The sequence below is a fragment of the Cottoperca gobio genome, chromosome 6 (genome assembly GCF_900634415.1).
Source record: "Cottoperca gobio chromosome 6, fCotGob3.1, whole genome shotgun sequence".
Lineage (NCBI taxonomy): Eukaryota > Metazoa > Chordata > Actinopteri > Perciformes > Bovichtidae > Cottoperca > Cottoperca gobio.
The window spans coordinates 15,762,150-15,784,485 of NC_041360.1; the positions used below are offsets into that span (position 1 = coordinate 15,762,150).

The 22,336-nt window shown below is 38.8% G+C and overlaps 1 protein-coding gene across 1 annotated transcript; it reads left to right on the top strand.

Annotated features, from left to right (window-relative positions):
* The first annotated feature begins 20,022 nt into the window (after positions 1-20,022).
* LOC115009908 (ras-related and estrogen-regulated growth inhibitor-like protein) lies at positions 20,023-22,013 on the top strand. The gene is made up of 4 exons (XM_029434216.1): positions 20,023-20,084; positions 20,167-20,220; positions 20,306-20,382; positions 20,956-22,013. Exons 1-4 carry the CDS (start codon positions 20,036-20,038, stop codon positions 21,382-21,384), a joined length of 609 nt encoding a protein of 202 aa, XP_029290076.1. The 5' UTR covers positions 20,023-20,035; the 3' UTR covers positions 21,385-22,013.
* Positions 22,014-22,336: the final 323 nt, after the last annotated feature.

Sequence of the window (22,336 nt, forward strand, 5' to 3'; positions counted from 1 at the left end):
TAATGTTATAATAAATACATTTTGAAACCAGACCCTGTGACCTACACTGCTGCAACAGCAACGTGCGTGCGCGGCACAGGACAGTGACCCCTGAAGGCACTGTTAATTTGAACTGAAGCACTAAAAACCCTGCACACCTGCACATGTGCTTTCAATTACCCTGCCTGATTAGACCTGGAGGCAATTTGAAGCTGGGTGGAGTCTATGAACTAATACAAATAATGGTAACACTCAGTCCACAACAGAAACACTTCACTTCACTTCAAAAACAATTGCAAACATTTCAGCTAGCTAGATTACTCAGAACACTAGTTTACCATCATTCTTAATTAAAGACTAGGGCTGCGGTACAATAGTCAAGAAAATCAGGTCCCATGTATTTCACTAACCAATTTTTGTTGACCTCGATGGAAAACGTCATGAGGTCAAGGAAAGATGTAAGGGAGAATAGATAAGGACTTAGGAAAAGATTGGTACAGCTCCCAAATACAACACCAGAAGGTTGTGAGTTCAATACCCGGGCTGCCACCATTGTGTCCCTGAGCAAGGTACTTAACCCTGAGTTGCTCCAGGGAGACTGTCCCTGTAGTTAGTTCACTGTAAGAGCGTCTGCTGTATGACATGTAATGTAATGCTAAGAGAACTGCTCTTACACTAAGTTACATAATTATGCAACGGCGGACGTGTGGGTTGGCATTATCTCCTTTCCTTTCGTAAAGGATGGTCCAGTGTAGCCCATGCTAAAGGAGATGAGAAAGAAAACATTGAAGCACTTTTCCTTCAAATTTAGAGAATTCGTTCAACTCCTATTATTGCTGCCACTTAAATACTTGTTATGAACCTTCCTAAGTGAAAAATACTATTTTATAGTTCTAGCATCTATCCGACAAGCTAGCATTGTTTTCTATCTTTTTCACAGAGGCTCACAGATTAACTTTGCCACAAAAATAAAGTAAGGAACCTCAGGGAGACGGGAATCAAACACAGTCTGTACGTGGCCACACATTCCTGAGAAGATCATGGTCCAACTGTAAACACCTGTGTGGCTGGACTACAGGTGTTGAGGAGCTTTAGACTTGAGACCCCCATCACATGTTGCCTTTTGTATGGATATGAGTTTTGAGCAGTTTAACCACATTGTGTTTTTTTCCTTCTCATAATATCATCATAAATCCTTTAGAGGCCAGAATTTCACAATGAAAAAATAGAGAAAAGTTCAATATATGTCAATCATTATCATTTTGTCTCGCAGAAATCTTATCTAGAGTTGTCCTGGTGACTGTGAGGCATACCATACCACTGCAACGTCCCCAGTTTGGGACATTTGGTGCATTTCATACATCTCTCTCTTTTCCCATGTTTCCTGTCTGTATCTTTACTACCATATCACTATCGCAACAATGATTTAAAAATAAAATGTTTATCCCTTTAATCATCTTGTAACCCCACAGATTCAGTTCATACAAATCAGGTTGTGTGTGTGTGTGTGTGTGTGTGTGTGTGTGTGTGTGTGTGTGTGTGTGTGTGTGTGTGTGTGTGTGTGTGTGTGTGTGTGTGTGTGTGTGTGTGTGTGTGTGTGTGTGTGTGTGTGTGTGTGTGTTGTAAATAAGTCTGAAAACGGTCACAGAACCATATGAAGAGGAACATTTTGCTCAGTGTTTGCTACATGTTTGCATGAGCCATCCATTAATACTTCAGTTTCTGAATTTAACAAGAATAGTAGGATGAAAAAACATAAAATATGTGTGTGTGTGTGTGTTCATAAAAGTGTCAGTGTGTGTGTGTGTTTGCAGCAATGTTTATATACAGTAGACAAGCAGGGACATGAGTCAGGTAGTTACAGGCAGTAGGCGGAGACGCCTCGGACCGCTGCCAGGAATGCATGAACGGAAAAGCCTGCAGACTATTGTTCTGCCCTCTGAAACAGCTGCTATTTATAGGATTTGGAAAAGGGTGGACTGTGGAAAAGAAGCCCAGCCCGTCTGCTTGGAGACACTGGGTAATGGAAGAAGTATTTCCTGTTAAAAAACATGCCTGAAAACCCTGTTTTTTAGCACCTACAGTATAAACGACTACTGGAAAGCCCATCATGACGCACGAGGTGAGGTTTATGTTGCAGTCCAAGTTGTGTGATCAGTTATATTCTGATTGAGCAAATTAAATTTACACTGCAGACACATATTGGCATTGTACAGTATTACGAATGGATTCCGATTCCACTTGTGTCTACTTATCCTGTACTACTAGAGCTGATGCTGAAAACATTCTCAGTATCACTTTTACAGTACAACATTATGGTGTAAATTATGTGACATTTAGAAGTAACTAGATGTATCCTTGGATGAAGTGAGCAAAACAAATTTAAAAAGTGATTCAGTTTCACATGCTTGCCTGCGTTTTAAATTCTGTGTTAACATGTAGATATCACAAAGTATGTGATATCTGTTATAAGATTACAATCAAAAGTGAAGCTCAAAATACTATATTTTGGATTATTAAAACCTACATTAGGTTGGTCAGTAAGTAGATTTATTTCATAATAATAAAGGTAAATACGTGACTGCAATCATCCATGCCTGACATGCAATTGAATTAATGAGGATAAAAACACAATAAGGATAAAAGCTTATTTCTATTGGGGTCCTTGTTGGAAAGGGAAAAGGGACAGATCTTCAAACAGCATCTTCTGTTTACAAAGATAACACTGAGGTAATTGTTTTTGGAGCCAAGGAGGAACCATCAAAAGTCAGTACGAACAAGGCCAGAACTCTAGTGGTCGTCATGGACTCATGGAAGTTCAACAGTCACATTAAGACAATTACAGTCAGCCTACTAAGGATCAAGGATTAAAGGATTTGTGTCTCAACAGGATTTGGAAAAACTTGTCCATGCATTTATCATCAGTAGAGTCGACTACTGTAGCCGTGTCTTTACAGGTCTCCCTAAAAAAATCGATTAGACAGCTGCAGCTTGATTCCTAATGCTGCTCTCGTCCTCACTAACGCTAAGAAAGTGGATCCCATCACGCAAGTCTTGAGGTCTTTATTCTGGCTTCCTGTCTGTCAATTAATTGACTTCAAAATACTCCTGTTGGTTTATAAAACACTGAATAGCTTAGGGCCAAAATACGTTTCTGATCTTCTGCTACATTATGAACCATCCAGAACTCTCATCCGTCGTCCGGGTCGGGTCTGCGTTCTGTCTCCAGAGTCAAAACTAAACATGGAGAAGCAGCGTTAAGTTTTTATGCTCCATATATCTGGAACAAACTGCAGCTCTCTTCTTCAGCGGTGAACTTCTCTGTTCACCGCTGCCTTTTATTAAATCAAATAATTATTCATATCTTACACAGCACTATAACTTTTATTCTTGTATTTTGTCTTATTCTATTTTAGCTTATTACTGTTATTTTGACTGTTTAATGACAGTTTTTTAAATATAATTTATAATGTGTTTCATTTGCACTATGTCTTAATGCTTTTGCTTTGAAATGTGCTGTATAAATACATTTGCCTTGACTTGCCTTGCCTTCTATGTATTTAAAACATTGCGCAATTTACATACTTTCATCCTGAAATCTATGGATACATAGACGTGCAGCACAAAATGTTCCTGGTTTATTTCAGTAAAAACCACGTTTCAGGAGAATGTTCTTGTTCTTATTCTGAGTGTGTTTAAGGTCCTGAATGTAATTCCCTGAAAATGAACTTCCTTGCATGAACAGTATTGGGACTGTGGAGACTGGGATCTGGGAAACAGTTTGTTTCTTGCACAGTGTGCAAAGAGCCATAAACCATTGCTTTCACAAACTAACACTGTCTCTGACTTCCTATGGTTCACTGCACTTTTGGTCCCACACAGGGTTTCACCTCCAGTAAAAAGGCTCAGGACAGTCTGTCCTTGTCTGTTTGTTACCTGCAGCTGTCAAGAGGAGTTTTTGTCTCAGTCTAAACTACTGAAACCTCAAACACAAATTCAAACTCTGCAATGGGAACATCTGCAGCTGACTGCACAGCCAAGACTGGTCTTAAAGAGTTGTGGTTTTTCATAGAAAGTCAAATTATTGTTTCACAGTCCTCATCATCATTAGTCATCTCGGCATCCATCCCAAACAACTTCAGCCTTTCTCTTACCACAGCGGTTGCCATGGAAACCGTTCCGGGAGGATATGGGCAGCGGGAGCAGAGCAGAGGGACTTTGTGCTTATGTTGTGAATTTATCACCAGCTTTAATTGGAAATGGGATTGTGTGTTGTTGTAAAAACACTGTGGTCATCATGGGTAACTGCTGATGCTGTGTTTGCATCATAAAGAAGTCAGCTGGTGTTTGATGGATGTTTTTCTTTTTAAGATTATTTTGTTGGCTTTTTGGCCTTATTTTATAGAACAGTCGTAGAGAGATGAAAGGGTGAGAGAGAGGGGATGACATGCAGCAAAGGGCCACGAGTCAAACAAACCCGTGCCTTAGTAAATGGGGCATCCACTCTATTAGATGAGATACTGGAGCACACCGTTAAATGTCTTTCTATCATGGTAATCCAATTATAACTTTAACCTTTATTGGTAATATAGGTAGTAGGTTCCTCCAAGTCGACTGAAGATGATTCAGTATATGCTTTGCAAAGCGATGACACACAAAATCATATAAAATAGTCTTTATAGATCTTTCTATAATATGTTACCTTTCAAAGGAATAACTGTCAGCTTTGCTTAGCATAAAGACGGAAAACAGGGGGAAACATTTTTCTGGCTCTTTTCAAAGCCTAATAATCCAGCTACCAGCACATCTAAAGTTCACTTTGTACCTTTCTTTTTTTGTATGAAGTAAACAAACACAATATAAAGTGCTAATTAGTGAGCGTTAGAGGTGCTGGTAGGAACATTTTGAACCTTGGACAGACAGGCTTGCTGTTTCCCCCTTTTTCCAGTCTGTTTGCTTAACTAAGCTAGTTGCCTCCTGGCTCATGCACAGTATGAGAGTGATGGTGATCTTCTTATCTTTCTCTCTGCAAGAAAGCATGTTTCCCAAAATGTCAAACTATTCCTTTAAGGCTTAATGGATTGAGAATCATTGTTGCCTTAAGCTTTGCCTCATGGTGTGTATTTCTACATAAACACTTTTATTTATTCAAAAAGGCACATAATTGTTATACTATTTTCTCAATTCTAGCAGCCTCAGCCTGAATCCAGTTCTCTATGAATTCCAGTGCATGTTCAGACAGTGACCCTGTCCTTCTTCATGCTGAGCCCACAGCTGTCAGAACGATGCACAGCCAGTCTGGCCTCAGGCGCTGCATCACTTAGCCATGCAATGCCTCTGAGCTGGAATTTCACCTGGAGGAAGCGGCCTCTACAGAGGACGGCGCTTACATAAAACTCACAGATACTGCAAGAAAATATTTGGTGGAAAATTCCCAACATGTTCCCTGTGGTGTCAAGTCTCCCTCAGATAACTTACAGGAGGACTTACATAGTATTCAGTTTCATCAAGTGCCAAACAACACAACAGAGACACAGTTTTCTACTACTTCAGCTGCTGCGAGTAAGCAATGTAAGAAAAATCCATCTGTTCTTGTTCTGTTAAGTGTTTGATATTCCTTTAAATGGATTCATATTGTGGCATTTATAACCAACTGAGTTTTCATCTCTCATTGCTTACAACACTGACAAGAGGAAGACTAATTCAAAGGTCAGATTCAAAGAGTGCAGATTTGTCTAACAATATTTAGTACCATATTCCATTTGCTTGCAGTGACCAGAAGTGAAGTAACATCTCAAAGTCAATGTTCTTCTCAGACATCAGCAGAGATCTTCAGGGCTCATAAATACTGCATGAACATAAGGATAGTGAAATGGCATTTGCAGCTTCAATGGGGAGTTACTAAAATGTCACGTGACACTTTTTTTGATTGTGTCCAGTCTAAATATAGTGTGCTGCTGTCTGTTCTACTTTTCAAACCATTTCATGCTGCTGCTCTGCTGTCTATTTTTACACCAATATCAATATAAAAGGGCAGCTTGTGGTTTTAAAATAGAGCAATTCCGTCTGCGCTGCTGGGGAGAGGGTTTCAAACATAGCATGTTAAAAGCAGCATGGTCCACTTTCCTACAGGGGTAAATAAAGCCAAGGGATACATGTGCTTATTTCCAGATGCAACCGCCTCATGAAGCTGCTATTCACTCTGCTTTAATCCAAAAGATTTATCCTGGAACTTGAAATATTAAAGCATTAAGGAAATTAGATTCACAGAAAAGTTACTCCACCCATCAGAGGCGGCATTCTCAAATACTACAACTACATATTTGTTGATGTCTCCATGAGGAAATACCAGCCAAACCTGCTTCATGAGAATGAATGCACTCATAGCGAGGACAAATGCAAAGCTGCTGAAACCACAAAGCTGAGTCTGATGACATTATACAAAGAGTGAGTGAAGAAGAAGCACAATGGGCAAGCTGAAAATGTGAATACACATGTAAGATTTTGAAATGCATGGAAACAATGGCAGGACAGATAGATCACCCCTGGGACAAGTCACAGGTTGGTTTTTTTCACGTTGGGCTTAATTTGTCTGTCAAAACAATATTTGCAAACAGGAACAACTTGCTCTCAAAGTGAGAAACCACAATGTCATAGGCATTCACAACCTGGAGCGACTGCACTTGCACTTTGTTGACTCATGTTCAACCTTTTATGACTTTATGAGCCTCATTTTATAGCTTTATAATGATGAAATATACAAATGTCTTCTAAAGAATACCCTAAAGTATTCTTTTATTGTCACAGGATAATCCCATGTTTGCTTTGCAAATTGAGTGTCACAAGGCTGAAGGCAAACAGATCCTAACACTAACATTCAGAGGTAGTAATACAGGTTATCATAAGAATTATTATATACTGTGTATCTTGTGAAGTGGAATTTGTTTAAAAATAATCTTTGTATTTTTAATGTAAGTAATCATATATATGGTGGCATTGTATAAACAAGTCTGGAGGAGTCCAGCAACACTTATAATACAAATAACAACTTTATTTCAAGACCAATGCTTGTAGGGATGAACCTACAGAGAATGATCACCTCAATCTGCGGCTCCCCTTGGCTTTATGGAGCTTTATAGCTAATTTCAGCTCCTTGTTTGGCTGTCTGGCTGCAAGTTTACTGTTTTGGTTTACTCTCACTGCTCATAGCGTTGTTTTCGGCCACAGCAGGCAGCTGTTTTCAGCAAAAAAGCACTAAAAACCCCACTGTGAACTACATGCTTAGCACCAAACAGCAGACAGAGACAGTTAGTGACTAGCTAGTGAACATAGTGAAGCAATTAGCTGTTAAGGAGACAAATATTTCTCTCAGCAGTTGATGGAGACCAAAAACAGAGCTAAAAGAGACCATATTGGTCTCACATTTGTCAGGGAGGAGACACAACTCTAAATTAACGATAATATCTCTAAGTGTCTGCTGGATGTGCAAATAATGAATTTTTCTCTAACAAGTGCAACATATCAACTTTAAAGAAAGACAAGTTAACAACTTGTGTGCAGGTTTAAAGTTACCTGACTGAAAAGTCAGTAAACACTTGAAGGAGAAATAAGAGGACACAGCTCTCAACAGCTGCTTTAGAGTAAAGGGTTATGCGTAGAGAGCTTTTAGTGCAAGAAGTATATGTTTTGTCATGTGACTTATTTTAAAATGTGAGTTACCACAGGCCTATAATCCCTTTAATTAAAGCCTTCTTTCTATGGCTCAGCTACAACTGGCAACTATGGAGGAACAAACTCATAAATCAAACGTCGCCATTCTGTACTTACAGTAAAAGCAAAGCTTTGTTTAGGATGGGTGGGGTTATCCACATGGTGATATTTGACAGCGTACCCTTATGAGAAATAGTAACCAGCACATACCTCTGCAGTAAAGCATGAAACAGTCCATAGTAACAGCCAAGCAGTTTTGTAGGCTTCCTCCCTTCACTCAGCAGATTTCATCGCTCCTTTTGCAAGGGAGATATTTTAGTCGTTGACATTTTGATTGTCAATGTTTGGCATGTGGTGGGCTGATAATTCACGTTGAAAAGCTGACTAATTGGGCACCACATCCAAAAGGCTCTCTGTGACTGGAGGCTGTCCAGAGTTAAGATGATTTCATGCAACTGAAGAGATAATTCACTCGCACATTTTGCTCAGCGCAGCACAAGATATTAATTTGACTTTCCTAGTGGTACTCCTAGTTTCAGTGCAGTATCAGTTTCACAAGTTTAATACAACATTTTTACATTACATTGTTATTATCACTATTAGCATAACATTTTAAGACTAGACTGAAATTAATTTTGACCAAAAAGAGACCTAGAGTGAAAAGAGTCATGCACATAGGCAGTATTGTTGTAGATGCATGTTAGCAAATAAAGAGGAAGCTACTACTGTAAGTGTGCATCAACCTTCCTGCCTCCACAATCTTCAGCATCACGGCAGTAATGAGATTCTCCTCTGATCTGCAGAGAATTTAAGGTTTCGTGAAGATTGCAAAATGTCCCTCAGTTCTCTGCTGATTTTTAAAAACTGAACACACTTCACAGTTGAGCTTAACAATATCTGTTCAGGGGGAATTATTTTTAACTGGGGGCAATATTTGTGCCATAAAGAAATATGTGTACCTTTAAACCTGCTTGAATTTATGTTTTGGCCACTAGTAGGCAGCACAACAAGCTGTGCACACAACATTGTCATACAGTATCACATACATTGTTGTGGAGGACAACAAACATTAGCTTAGTTACACATCCAGCAGACAGGGACCAATATTATCATTCGTTTGGACTCGTGGTTCTGCCCACCAGATGAATGTTCAATAGTCGCTCTCCTTTTAGCTCTGTGTTGGTCTCCACCAACTCCCAAGAGAAACATCTTTCTCGTTAGCTGCTAAATGCTCCTCTATATTCACAAGTTGCTGTGTCTGTTTGCTGTTTGGTGCTGACGTTTATCAGAGCTATTTTGCTAAAAAAAATACTGCCTGCTGCTGGAAATGATGCTAACGAGAGCTGAAGGACTGAATCAGTAAAGATGCTGTAAAACCGAAACGATGAGTTAAGAGATGCTAAAACGTTATGTAGAGCTCATGGGGACTGCAGATCATCACATGTGAGTTCATCACAAGCGACCCATTTCAAATTACAGATGAATTTTTCCACAGCTATTATAAAACTATTGATTAGTGCAGCTTTAAAGTTATAAAAATAATTATGTATTGTCTATATTTGTATTGTTTGTATTATAATTGTTCAACAGACTTTTGGATTCTTATCAACTCCAAGATACACACAAAAAAAAATCATTATTTGATAATCCTTTCTGCTTTTAGGTACAATAATGTTTATAATACCATAGTTTTGCTAAACATTGAGCTGTTTCATCTATAATTGTTTCTAACAAAAAGTGCTTTAGGTGTGGGAAACATTCAGTAGGTCTCCTGCCCTGGGGCACAAACTGAGAGGAAACATGGAAGAGATGGCAAGGACATTATGTGAAATTCTGAAGAGCCTCCAGGGACCATTACAAACCACTTACCATATTTATACCATGAAATATTCAGGCAGCACTTTTCCCAGTAAGCACACATCCCATTCTTGAAATCAAATGCAACCAAATTGAAAGCAACATGTGAACATATGGTCGCTTGACAAACTCAGCAGCAGCGGGACAGCAGCCTTCAAAATATGTTTTTCATTGGGGATGTTGGGTAGTGGAGTCAGCACTGTATGTGTGCCATTAAATCACATCTTTTATATGATGAAGAGGGATTAAAAATTGTAATATCTGGAGGGACAACAACTCAAACTTGTAATATTTTCAATCATATGCAAGCTAAAACAGATTTAAGGACATTCTAAAGGCTTATAGTTGTTTAATAACCACTCTACATATTTGCTAGATTTAGTTTGGAGAGGCCTCTTTCCACCTCTTTCTCTGCCAATGCTGGCAGGAGTAGATGAAGATTTATTTCAGTCTCTGTATATAAAGGCTGGTGCGCCCTGGTCTTTTTCCCCTCATCCTGTAATTCTGACGGTGCGAGTCTGAAAGCTTCCTTCCTGTCTGGGAAATGACATGCTAATGGCCTGCTCTTCTCTCTTCACTAGTCTTGTATCACAGCTGTCTAATGAGAGCATCAGTGTATAAGTGGCTCATGATGATGGATTCCTTCAGTTTTATCAGCCGGAAGCAACTGATTAGTTCTAAAGAAATTATCCTTTTGCTTTGGACTGAAATCTCAATCTGTCTTTGTCTGCAAATCTCCAAATATAGATTTCTGTTCCGCATTCTTTAGTGATACAAATATTCTCATTTACAATCTCTTTGTTTTACAAAAAGCAGAACAAAAATGCACTTTCAGTCTAAACATTGCTGTTCAGTGTGCACATATTTGTAGCTGCTCTTATTAATGTTTTTAGCCATGGTCTCTTTACGAATGTTGCCCATTGAATGACTGTTATCAATCGTTATCACTACCATTCGAATGGTTCAACTGCACCTACACACACGTTGCGAAAGTGAAACTAACAGTTGTAGTTTTAAACGCTGCTTAACATTATGAATCCTAAAGACTTAATTACTCTCTAATTGAAATAACTGTCTGATTGCAGTGATTACAGACACTCATGGTTCGCAGAAGATGAATCCTGACTTTGGTGATCTTCTGACTTTTCCTCTAATGCCACCATGAGGTTGACATTTGTGGTCTCAATAACTACTGGTGGATTGAAATTTGGTTTAGATATTCATACACTGTATCTAATCCATCTCCTCAGGATGAATAGTAATAACTTACCAACATACCACATACTTGCAAAACCAATAATTATAACCATCAGCCTCAGTTGTGCTTTGTTTTAAGTGCTGATTACCTAATGTTAGCATTTAGCTCAAAGCACTGCTGTGATTATAAGCACAGCCTCATAAAGCTGCTAGCATGGCTGTCGTCCCTTGTCTTGTTTTATTATCAATGGATTAATCAACTATGTGTAATGTGAAAGGGTTCACTTGTAGTAATGAATCCACAGAGAATTGTCATTCAACTTAGAAGTTCCCCTCAGCTCTACAAACCACTTTAAAGGGCCTACGAAATGATAAACATGAATTTCTACTGATGATAGTAAATGCTATTTGTGGTGTAAAATGATGTGTTATTTATGACACAATGATCGCAGTATTTAATAAATCATGATTTAGTATGTCGACCACCGATGTTTACATTGCTGCTACCAGAAACACCCGACGCCGTGTTCTGACGTCACAAGTAGAAAACAGTCCACCAGTTGAATACACAGACAGCACGACAGAAGCGGCAGACGTGGCGATGTCGGACTCTGGCTCGGATATTTCGACAGAATCGAGTGACAGTGAGTCGTCACTCGTTGCACCTTCAAGAAGAGGAGTTTATTGAAGAGGATGCTGGTGTCGTGGATTTAGATCATGCGGGCGAGTTTAACGTGGTGGAAACAGAGCAGCACGAGACACAGTGTTCAAGATGGAGACACAGACGGGAGCGAACAGGCGGATGATGGTGACAATGATTCTGGATTTGGCGGAGATCCTGTGCAACAACAGAACACAGACAGGTATATATATTTGACTATAGTTCATAGAACTTCTCAATATATAGTAAATACATCATAATAAAACGTAACATTACCCTCGTCCGTAAATAGATCGCAAGCTATCGATAGCTTGCTAGCGAGTCGATAGCTTGGTTTCCTTGAATTGTTATGAAACCTGACTAGTTGTCCGCAAATTGCTCGATCCCTAAATATTCAATTATTTCTCTACTTGGACGCATCGACGTCTGTAAAGCTTGATAATTTGATTCTTTCTCGAAGTTTCTGCGGTTGAGGTTCTATCATTGTGTCTGATGTCAAACGTCATATATTACGAGGCTGTAATATAACATTAGCTATGAGCTAACAAACAGACCGGAGGACAGCGCTGTTTTATAAAGTATAGTCTGTATACTGAGGTGAGACAGTCTATATATATATATATATACAGTATATCTCAAAAGTGAGTACACCCTTTAGATTTTTGCAAATATTCTGTTATATCCTTTCAGGGGATAACATTATCCTACTGAAACTTTGATATAACTTAAAGTAGTCAGTGTGCTGCTTGAATAACAGTATAGATTTATTGTCCTTTGAAAATTACTCAGTACACAGCTGTTAATGTCTAAACAGCTGGCAACAAAAGTGAGTACACCCCATAGTGAACATGTCTAAATTGTGCCCAAAGTGTCAATATTTTGTGTGACCACCATTGTTATCTAGCACTGCTTTAACCCTCCTGGGCATGGAATTCACCAGAGCTGCACAGGTTGCTTCTGGAATCTTCTTCCACTCCTCCACGACGACATCACGGAGCGCACGGATGTTGGACACCTTGCACTCCTCCACCTTCCTCTTGAGGATGCCCCACATGTGCTCAATTGGGTTTAGGTCTGGAGACATACTTGGCCAGTCCATCACCTTAACCTTCAGCTTCTTCAGCAAGGCCGTTGTCATCTTGGAGGTGTGTTTAGGGTCATTATCATGTTGGAAAACTGCCCTACGGCCCAGTTTCCGAAGAGAGGGGATCATGCTCTGCTGCAGGATGTCACAGTATATATTGGAATTCATGTGTCCCTCAATGAAATGCAGCTCCCCAGTGCCGGCAGCACTCATGCAGCCCCAGACCATGATGCTGCCACCACCATGCTTGACTGTAGGCAAAACACATTTGTCTTGGTACTCCTCACCAGGGTGCCGCCACACACGCCGGACACCATCTGACCCAAACAGGTTTATTTTGGTCTCATCAGACCACAGGACATGGTTCCAGTAACTCATGTTCTTGGATTCATTGTCTTCAGCAAACTGTTTGCGGGCTTTCTTATGCATCGGTTTCAGAAGGGGCTTCTGTCTGGGGCGACGGCCATACAAACCGATTTGATGCAGTGTGCGGCGTATGGTCTGGGCACTGACAGGCTGACATCCCACTTCTGCAACCTCTGCAGCAATGCTGGAAGCACTCGCACGTCTATTTTTGGAAACCAACCTCTGGATATGACGCTGAGCACGTGGACTCAACTTCTTTGGTCGACCCTGGCGAGGCCTGTTCCGAGTGGAACCTGTCCTGGAAAACCGCTGTATGATCTTAGCCACTGTGCTGCAACTCATTTTCATGGTGTTGGCAATCTTCTTATAGCCAAGGCCATCTTTGTGAAGCGCAATAATCCTTTTTTTCAGCCGCTCAGAGAGTTCCTTGCCATGAGGTGCCATGTTGTCCAGCATTCAGAGAGAATTGTGCCCAAAACACCAAATTTAACAGCCCTGCTTATCATTTACACCTGAATCCTTGTAACACTAACGAGTCACATGACACCAGGGCGGGAAAACAACATCATTGGGCACAATTAGGACATGTTCACTATGGGGTGTACTCACTTTTGTTGCCAGCTGTTTAGACATTAACAGCTGTGTACTGAGTAATTTTCAAAGGACAATAAATCTATACTGTTATTCAAGCAGCACACTGACTACTTTAAGTTATATCAAAGTTTCAGTAGGATAATGTTATCCCCTGAAAGGATATAACAGAATATTTGCAAAAATCTAAAGGGTGTACTCACTTTTGAGATATACTGTATATATATATATATATATATAGACGGTCACTATAGCCTATAGTAGCCGGAACACTTACCAGATGTTCATGGAAGTTACGATGTCGTAACTTTACGAGACTTACGTGAAACGGGTAATAAGATGCTACTAGATAGATCCAACCTCCGTACGACCATAACAGGCTTATGAGCTGCTTACGAGCCTGTCGTCAAACACAGGCATATACATAGTATGACATTAAGATGACCTTTTTTCTGCATATTGCATATTGTGTACATGTCCTTACCACTCTTCTTTTGTACATTTAGGTGTACATGTGAAAACTGTACAATTATGGAAGCAATTGAAGAGCTGCTGCCAAGAAAAGGATGTCATGGAGGAACTCAATGAATATGAGGGACATGGTGCAAACATAACCTGCATAACAGATCACCCAGGATTCAAATCAAAGTGTCTGGATGTTTGGGTGTTGCAGACAGCCTACCTAAGGTATTCAAAGAGGTGTAGAGCTCAGAAACGTTGATGTATTTTTGGGAAGTCGAATGGTCATCTCTGGCAAAGTTACAGAATACATAGATAAATAAGCAAATAAGGTTGAAGTGATTACCATTGACATGTATTATCTTGTATGGTACAGAATGTATCACTATATGGCATACCGCCGGTGAGATTCTGCCGAGGAATACTTTGTAAGAACCACAGACTGCCATCATGTGCCATTCAAAAGATCTGTGCTACGTTTCCATCTGACAACTACACGTCGTTCAAGTATCAGCACTTTATTAGAGTCAATAACAAAACACAATGTCAGTTCAGTGATTGAATCTGCTTCTATACAGCACAACAGCATCCCTCTTGTTTGGTTCTTCCACTGACTGCTGAGTGGATCTGGGACTTCCAAAGGTTCCTCATCAATATTGTCTTGGCACAAAGCATTGCGTCTCGGTCAAGAGTTACATATAACATACTCTGCAAAAAATATGTTTTATAATCAAGCATTATATATAATAATATGTATGTATGTATGTATGTATGTATGTATGTATGTATGTATGTATGTATGTATGTATGTATGTATGTGTGTGTGTGTGTGTGTATATATATATATATATATATATATATATATATATATATATTGATGCTGACCTTTGGAACAACCAACTTGGAATGGAACTTGCAGTCCAGTTGACCTGACACGTGGTCGCGCCTGCATGGACTTGTGGTGTATCCGTGGAGGGGGATCCGTCTGCACAGCAATTTCTTTCTGACATGTCTGAAATGTACAAAACACAACTTTACTAATAAATCTTTCAAACCAGCTTGAAATTGTATTGCACGTTTATACATGTCTGCGTAAAGACATTCACTAATGTTTCAATACCTATGTAATAATAGGGTGATCGTTAAAAGTTAAATAGACTCACACTTTTACTCAAACTACAGAATAAAATGGGGAAGCCTGTTATAAACATTGAATCTATACTTAATTAAGCTAATGAAGTGTAATTAGCTAAAGTTATTAATACTACAAACAATAACACACAGATATTGGCTAGGGCCTGGTGTAGATAGATAGATACTTTATTCATCCTGAGGGAAATTTAGGAAACATTTACATTAGTTTACATTTGTATGTCAACTCGTTACATACAGTAGGCCTAGACCGACTATGGCTTTATGCTTGAAACAATAAATACAGTAAACAAGTAGCACGGCTTACCTTTGCTCTCTCCCTTCTGGCGAATGCATTTCGTCGTCTCTTTGGTGGAGGACTCTGCACCAGCGGATGTGTTTGAATCGGCGTGCTGGCTTGTGCTGGCTGGGGTCTCGGCAGTATTGTAGGCACAGTATCTGCGTTCAGTTTTAAATTCTTTTTGAATCTCATTTCCTTGGCGAGCATAGTTTGTTCGAAACACGATCTCTCAAAGTGCTGCCCACAAATCGTCGGTTTCATCGACGCACTTGTCTTGTCCATAAACGTGACATTTTATCCTCTTTTGGCCACAGAAAGCTAGATTTGGAGACGGCCCCACATCCCCATACAACACATCGCTTCACAATTATCCTTGACGATCGATTGTTGTCCGTTCTTTCTCGTAATAATTGAAAACAATCTTTGCTGGACGCTTCAACACAGACGAACACTGGCGGCGGCTGTATTCTACTTGTGACATCATCGCCTGAACATTGATGAAGTGGATGCTCTCAGTTAGGGTAGCAGTTTAAGAATCAGATTTTTCCCTCAGGAGTTGGTGGAGACCAAAGCAACACTTAAAGGAGGGTGAATACTGGACTTACACTCGTCAGGTGACCAGAAACATGACTCCGAATTAAAGCTAAAAGGTTTTTTTCGGCACGATGTGTAATGGCCAACATTTTGCTGAAACATTTGATAACTAAGTGGCAATATGTTGATGTTGTTGTGTTACGGCTCGTACTGCGGCTCAAATAACACACTTTTAATATTGTTGAGCATAGAAAACTATGAATGTATGACTGTTGCAGAGAGTAAATACATACAGACATATTCCAACTAAATCAATACAGGTAAAAACCCTGAGCATTAGGGTTTCTTTGCTTAATGAATCAGGACTGCAATCAATGTTCTTCATCATCTCCAAACCTATTTTCAGACGGAAAAAAACCATCTCACAAACTATGGCTCTCTAGACTTTGAATATGTGGTATCTGAATGTCTTCTTCACTGGCATCCTATAACACACTTGCTGTGTATCGCATGATAGTGTTAAAATGAGCTGAACATGAATGTTTTAATGTGCACACATCACATTCTACTACTGCCTCACTTTGGTTCAGTTTTATCCCTCTCTACTTAAAGTGACACATTTCAAATGGAATTGCAAATCAAGTGTAAATTTGAATAAGGCCTGCCATCTGACGTCTTTTATTGAGAGGATAGTTTTCTGTTTTTTCCTTTATCGCAGCCCTGAAACAGGGAAAAGTGGAATTATCACGCACATACAGTGAGTGTAAGTTAAGTCCGTAAGAAGATTTATTTGCATAAGCACACACAGCTGAAGCAGCTTCCTGTGAAACGGCTTTTGACTAAAAGGAATTTGTTGAGAGTATATAACTACTGTACCTCTGAATATTGCAGAGGTTTGTGTCTTTATTCCTCTAATTTATTATAAAAATATGAATTTTAATGTACTAATAAATATGTTTGGTATTCACCTAAATACCTACAGTAACACTTGAGTCTTTTGATATGATTAAATCCCAAAATTTCAGTCACTGAGGGATATAAATGAATTATGGAACATGCAAGATAGAGATGTTTTGCTTCATTAAATCCTTAAAGTTCCACTTATAAAATAGTCGTCATGCTGCATCATTTACTGCACACAAATTTGCACACCACACGCTGGAAATGGTCAAACAGTATGACAGTTTGGTGAAGTTAAAGTTCAGTTTGATGTCATTTACTGTAACAGAGAGAGGTGAGCGCCCTCATGCACCTTTAGCACCGAGGCACATTTACATAGGTTCTGTTATATAGAGCTATAGAGAAATAGATGATGTCATTCAACTCGGTTGTGTTGTTATGCATCTACCGTATTAGGAAAAAAACTGGTTTTATTGGAGACACAGAGGATTAGACACAGTTTAATAGAATGCTTTAAGTCTTTTCCTTGAAAATAGCTCAAATAAATTACATATGGATATATTCATTTCCCTGTTTTGGTTGCATATTCATTTGTTTTGGGATTGTGTCCCTCTCAGCCTTTGGACCACAAACGTTTCTCACCACTGTAATATATCTGCAGCTGTACGATATGAATTTTGTGGCACCTTCGCTGGCCAGGAAACGTAATGTGCTTCTGATGTCTGTGATGAATTTCACACGGACCTGTCATGATGATAAAGGTTGTTGAATCTGGAAAATGTGCCGATTACAAAGCGTCGTGACTTGATGATACACATTTATACACTCGACTGTGGATAGTTTTACACACGTTAATTATTAGGGTTATATATCACTGATTCTTGAGAATTTGGATAAAACAGGTTTTAAATTTGAAAAAAAAAAGATTTATTGTTAAGAAATCTAAACGTATGTGTTTATAGAACAAGGTCTCAGCAATCCAGCAATATTCCTGATTTTGTCATTTCTTCATAAATGATGTGTTTTTCCTGTCATTGCTTAGTATCACTATTTGTTATGTACATGTTATCCTTCTGTAAATATTAACAATGGCGAACGGCAAGATAAAAACTACAGTACAACTGCTTTTAGAATAAATAAGACAGAAAACCTGACGGTGTTGACGTCTGACGGTGGTGACAAAAACTCACTTTTTGACATGTCATGCATGAGTTGTATACAGCAGCCATCTTGCTTTCTGTCTGTTGCTAGCTGCCTCTAGCCTTTACTTAAAATGCATACATTTATGTCATAATATAAGATAATTATTTCTTTACAAAAGAGACAGTGTTGACACATCATGGTTGTGACAGTAGCAACATCAATACATATGTAGAAATTCTTGAAAGAATAGGAAACTCACAGGAGCCTGAATGCTCTTGTAGCATTGAGCAGATGTGGAGGGTGGACAGTGAGTCCTCAGGAGAACAGTTCATCATGTGGTTGCCTGATTTTATTGCTTTTTTTATAAACATTTGACGTTGTTGACAAAAACCTTGGACACATTTTGAGCAACCATAAAATATAGTGACTATATTTGAACATTCATTGCTTTTAGTTTTAAAGAAATATTGGACTCTACTCTTTCATTTAGTATATGCATTATACATTTTAAATGAGTTGAATCAGATGATCAACTCTGATTATTTTAAATGAGAAAATGCTTTTCAACGGAATCAGCACTTTCCGTTCCACATGGGACATGTTTTATCCAAATTCTCAAGAATCAGTGATATGTCAAGCTTTTTATGAACATATTAATTATAATGCATTTGTTTATAATATAAGCTACATGTGCATTTCATAAATGTAATTTTGTACATTACAGCAAAATGTACCATTGTTGTCAGTGCCAAACGTGGTAACACCTCTCATAATGATAAATACAGACATTTAAAAACCATGTGAAGTAGTCTTTTTATTATATTGGGTTTCCCATTATAATTACATTCACAGTAAATGTAGTCTCAATGAGATTTTACCTGTATAAATAAAGGCTAAATAAAAAAAAGAAAATGTACCAATGAACCAGGATAAAGGACGATTACTACAAATACATTTCTAATTGACATACAGTACATGTTAACTAAGTAAACACATTTATCGAATGACACACTCAACGTTGCATTGTTTGCAGTGTTTTTCAACAAAACATCTGAGGGTTAGCTCAAGTTTTTCCTACTATTACACATTAAATGTAATGCCCAGAAGTCCTTCATAACCATTGTATATAGGCTATATATATAATGTAAACAGCCAAATAGTTGAATCTTCCTGGAGTTTCCAGTCTAAAAATAGGGTTATTTACATGAGATAAGAGAGAGGAAATGATATCAGAGATGATATAAAGGGTTTCTGTGACCCTGTTTTTATTACAGCATCCCATAGTAAATAAGTGACTACTGTCACAGAGGAGCTTTTGTTACTACAACCAGACTATTCAATGTGTAAGATATCAGAAGTAAATAAAATAAATAGTAAAGGTGTATCTTAAAATGATACCTGACTTGATCTTGGATCATTGATACACAGTAGTATTTGCCATCGTGCACAACATTTATATGTACACAAAAAAAGCAGGTTACTGGTAGAAGTTAGATTAAAGCAGGAAAGTGTAGCCCACAGAGGTGTAAGTAAAGCAGTAAAAGATAAAGACAAATCTCTCTCTCGTTACAGTCAAACAGCCTATTTACCTTAGGGTCTGTTTCTGTTCAGCCAATCAGTGTCCAGCCGGCCTCCTCTGCCTTTTCTTGATACAGGAAGCAAAATAAAGTCATATTTGTGGAAAACATTTATTGAAATATAACTCCCCCTTGTGGTTTCTGACAATATTGCAGCAGCAAATAGAAAGAGCATTATTTTATTAGACTGGATTGAAGGTACAACACAAATGGTAAAACCCGAGATTCAAAACCTGCAACTCTATTATCAATTAATGCACATATTAATACTATAGTTATTCATATTTTCTGGTGCTGTTAAAGGTTTCTTTACATCAGATACATATACACTTGAACTGTTCATTTAATAACATATTTTCATTTAACCTGTAGCGGTTTCCTGCCACAAACAGAATGCGCATTCGAGACCACGTGAGGGAACATATTGCTGGTGTGCTGTTGTTGTTGTTGTGGTTATGTGTGATTTGTTTACCCCGCCCACCTGGGTGTCCTATAATAAGAGCCCACATGAGGCTCAGCGGCCCCACACAGCTGTCTCATTGAAAATGGATGCCAACATTGTTGTAATGGGGACAGAAAGCGTCGGAAAGTCAGGTAAAAACATTTCTGTAGCGGATAAATATTTATATATATTATGTTTCTGGTGCACATGCTTTAAAATATTGTTGTTTTTCAGCGCTGACTGTGCGTCTCTTAACTCGGAGGTTCATCGGAGAGTATGGAGATATTGGTAAGTGTCTGTTTTACAAACCTCGATGCATTGCAGGCTTTTAACTTCATCTAACTTCCCATTAACTTGACCTTTTGTCTTGCAGAATCCATCTACAGTCACAGTTTTTTGATAGATGGGAGGGAAATCACTCTCAATATTTGGGATTCACCTTATTCTGAGGTAAGGAGAGATACAAATACACAAAACTATCTGACAGTTGCTATCAATGAATTCTGATCTTAATAATGCTGTTTTATTCTGCTGACAAGCTGTGCTGTTACTAGTGACAGATGAAGTAGCCTACTCCTAACATTAAATAGAAATATTACAAAGTAATAGCTCAGCAAAATGTGCTATTAAAGTAAAAAATGTATGGCCTAAATGTAAATTCCATACTGATATATTTTTATGCATTTGATTATTACTGATACCTTTTTTAAAGTAGCATTTAAAAATAGGATTCAGCTCATTTTAAACACTTTTATTTTTGTTAGATTTATAATAATCTGCCATTTTAGAAGATTTGTATGTCATATGTTAAACTTAAAGTACCTGGAAAGATAATAATAATATAATAGCTGTAGTGCAGTAAAAAGTACAGTATGTCTGACATTTAGTCAGGATTTTCACACAGTTCCAACATAAAATGGGGAAAAACTCAAGTATACAGGTATCTTTGTACTTAAGAACAGTATTTGAGTAAATGTAATTTGTTACTTTCCGGGAATGAATTTAAATAATCTGATTTCACAGGATTTGTCTGTGGAGACGTCACTCTTTGAGAAGAAAGTCCAATGGGCAGATGGCTACGTTCTTGTCTACAGCATCTGCGACAGGGCCAGTTTCAACACCGTCAGCAGGCTCATTCAGACCATCAAGTCCACTAAAGACTACCTGAACGCAGACAAAGCGCCCATAGTGGTTGTGGGTAACAAGAGGGACCTGCACCACAGACGGACAGTGCTGAGCGAGGAGGGCCGACTTCTGGCTCTCAACACAGACTGCCACTTCTACGAGGTGTCGGCGGCCGAGAACTACCACAGCGTACTCATGATGTTTCACGGTCTGGTGGACAGGATGAAGGATGCAAAGCTGGCCACGAAGCGGCCTCTGGGGTTCAGGGGCATAGTGAAAAGCATGTCCGCAGTGTTTGCCAGGAGACGGACAGACTCCTTGGAGTAAGAGCATTACGGAAGAAGAGTTTTCTATGAACTCTGCATAAGAGAGATTACACATTATGAGTATTTGATTGGATGGATATCACAGTCTGTCAGTGAAATACTACCATGTTACTGTGCCAAAGGTAATGATCAAGTCCCCTGAGGCAGAGACACTGCAGAGATGGGAACTGCTTTTCATTAAAAAGTGTGGAAAAGCCATTCAGCTTAAAAAAACATGGAGAAAAACAATGTCAAAGATGTTCTTTGGTGACAGGTTTTGACGTTTGCTGCACTTCGAGGCTGGGCTGATGATATGCAATATGTTGAAGCTGTGGTTCCAGATTGGAAAAAAAATCTAGGCACACATTAAGTGTGCCTTTTACTCATGATGATGATGATGATGATGATGATGATGATGATGAGCAAAGATTTGAAATGCTCTGGAATCACTGGAAAAAGTGTCTGTAATTCTTGAAGGTAAAACATGTTGTATTTATTTTCACTGTAAAGCAAGAGACCGAAATAAGTGTTTTATATAATAATAAGCTCTTTCATGTTTAATTCATAAACTATAGGCCATGTATTGACTGCATTGTTTAACTAATCCTTGATTTATGTCTTACAAGGATATAAATAAAGTATAACATGTGATTTTCATTTGCTATTTGTTGATCCCCCCCCCCCCCCCCACCCCATTAAGAAAATACTCATACACCTTTTTTTACAAGGAGTGATGATAATGGATCAACTTCAGATCAAAAAAGCCAGATTTGGTAAAAACAATTTGCTTGATTCCACACATTATTCACACAGTAGTCAGTCATAAGTAATGGTCTGATACTGTGGGACCTGGTAGAGACTTGTATGTTTGGAGACTGCTGGCCAAGAGCTGCATTCCCATTTGTGAGAGTACGTGGAATATTTCTCTGATAGACACAAGCAGGATATGATCCGGCTCAGTCTTGTGAATTAGC

Bases quoted from the DNA above. Each gene is read 5' to 3' on its own strand.
- LOC115009908 (XM_029434216.1), top strand. From the start codon at position 20,036: ATGGATGCCAACATTGTTGTAATGGGGACAGAAAGCGTCGGAAAGTCA. The intron at 20,085-20,166 runs GTAAAAACATTT...GTTGTTTTTCAG, and splicing joins AGAAAGCGTCGGAAAGTCAG to CGCTGACTGTGCGTCTCTTA. The intron at 20,383-20,955 runs GTAAGGAGAGAT...CTGATTTCACAG, and splicing joins GGGATTCACCTTATTCTGAG to GATTTGTCTGTGGAGACGTC.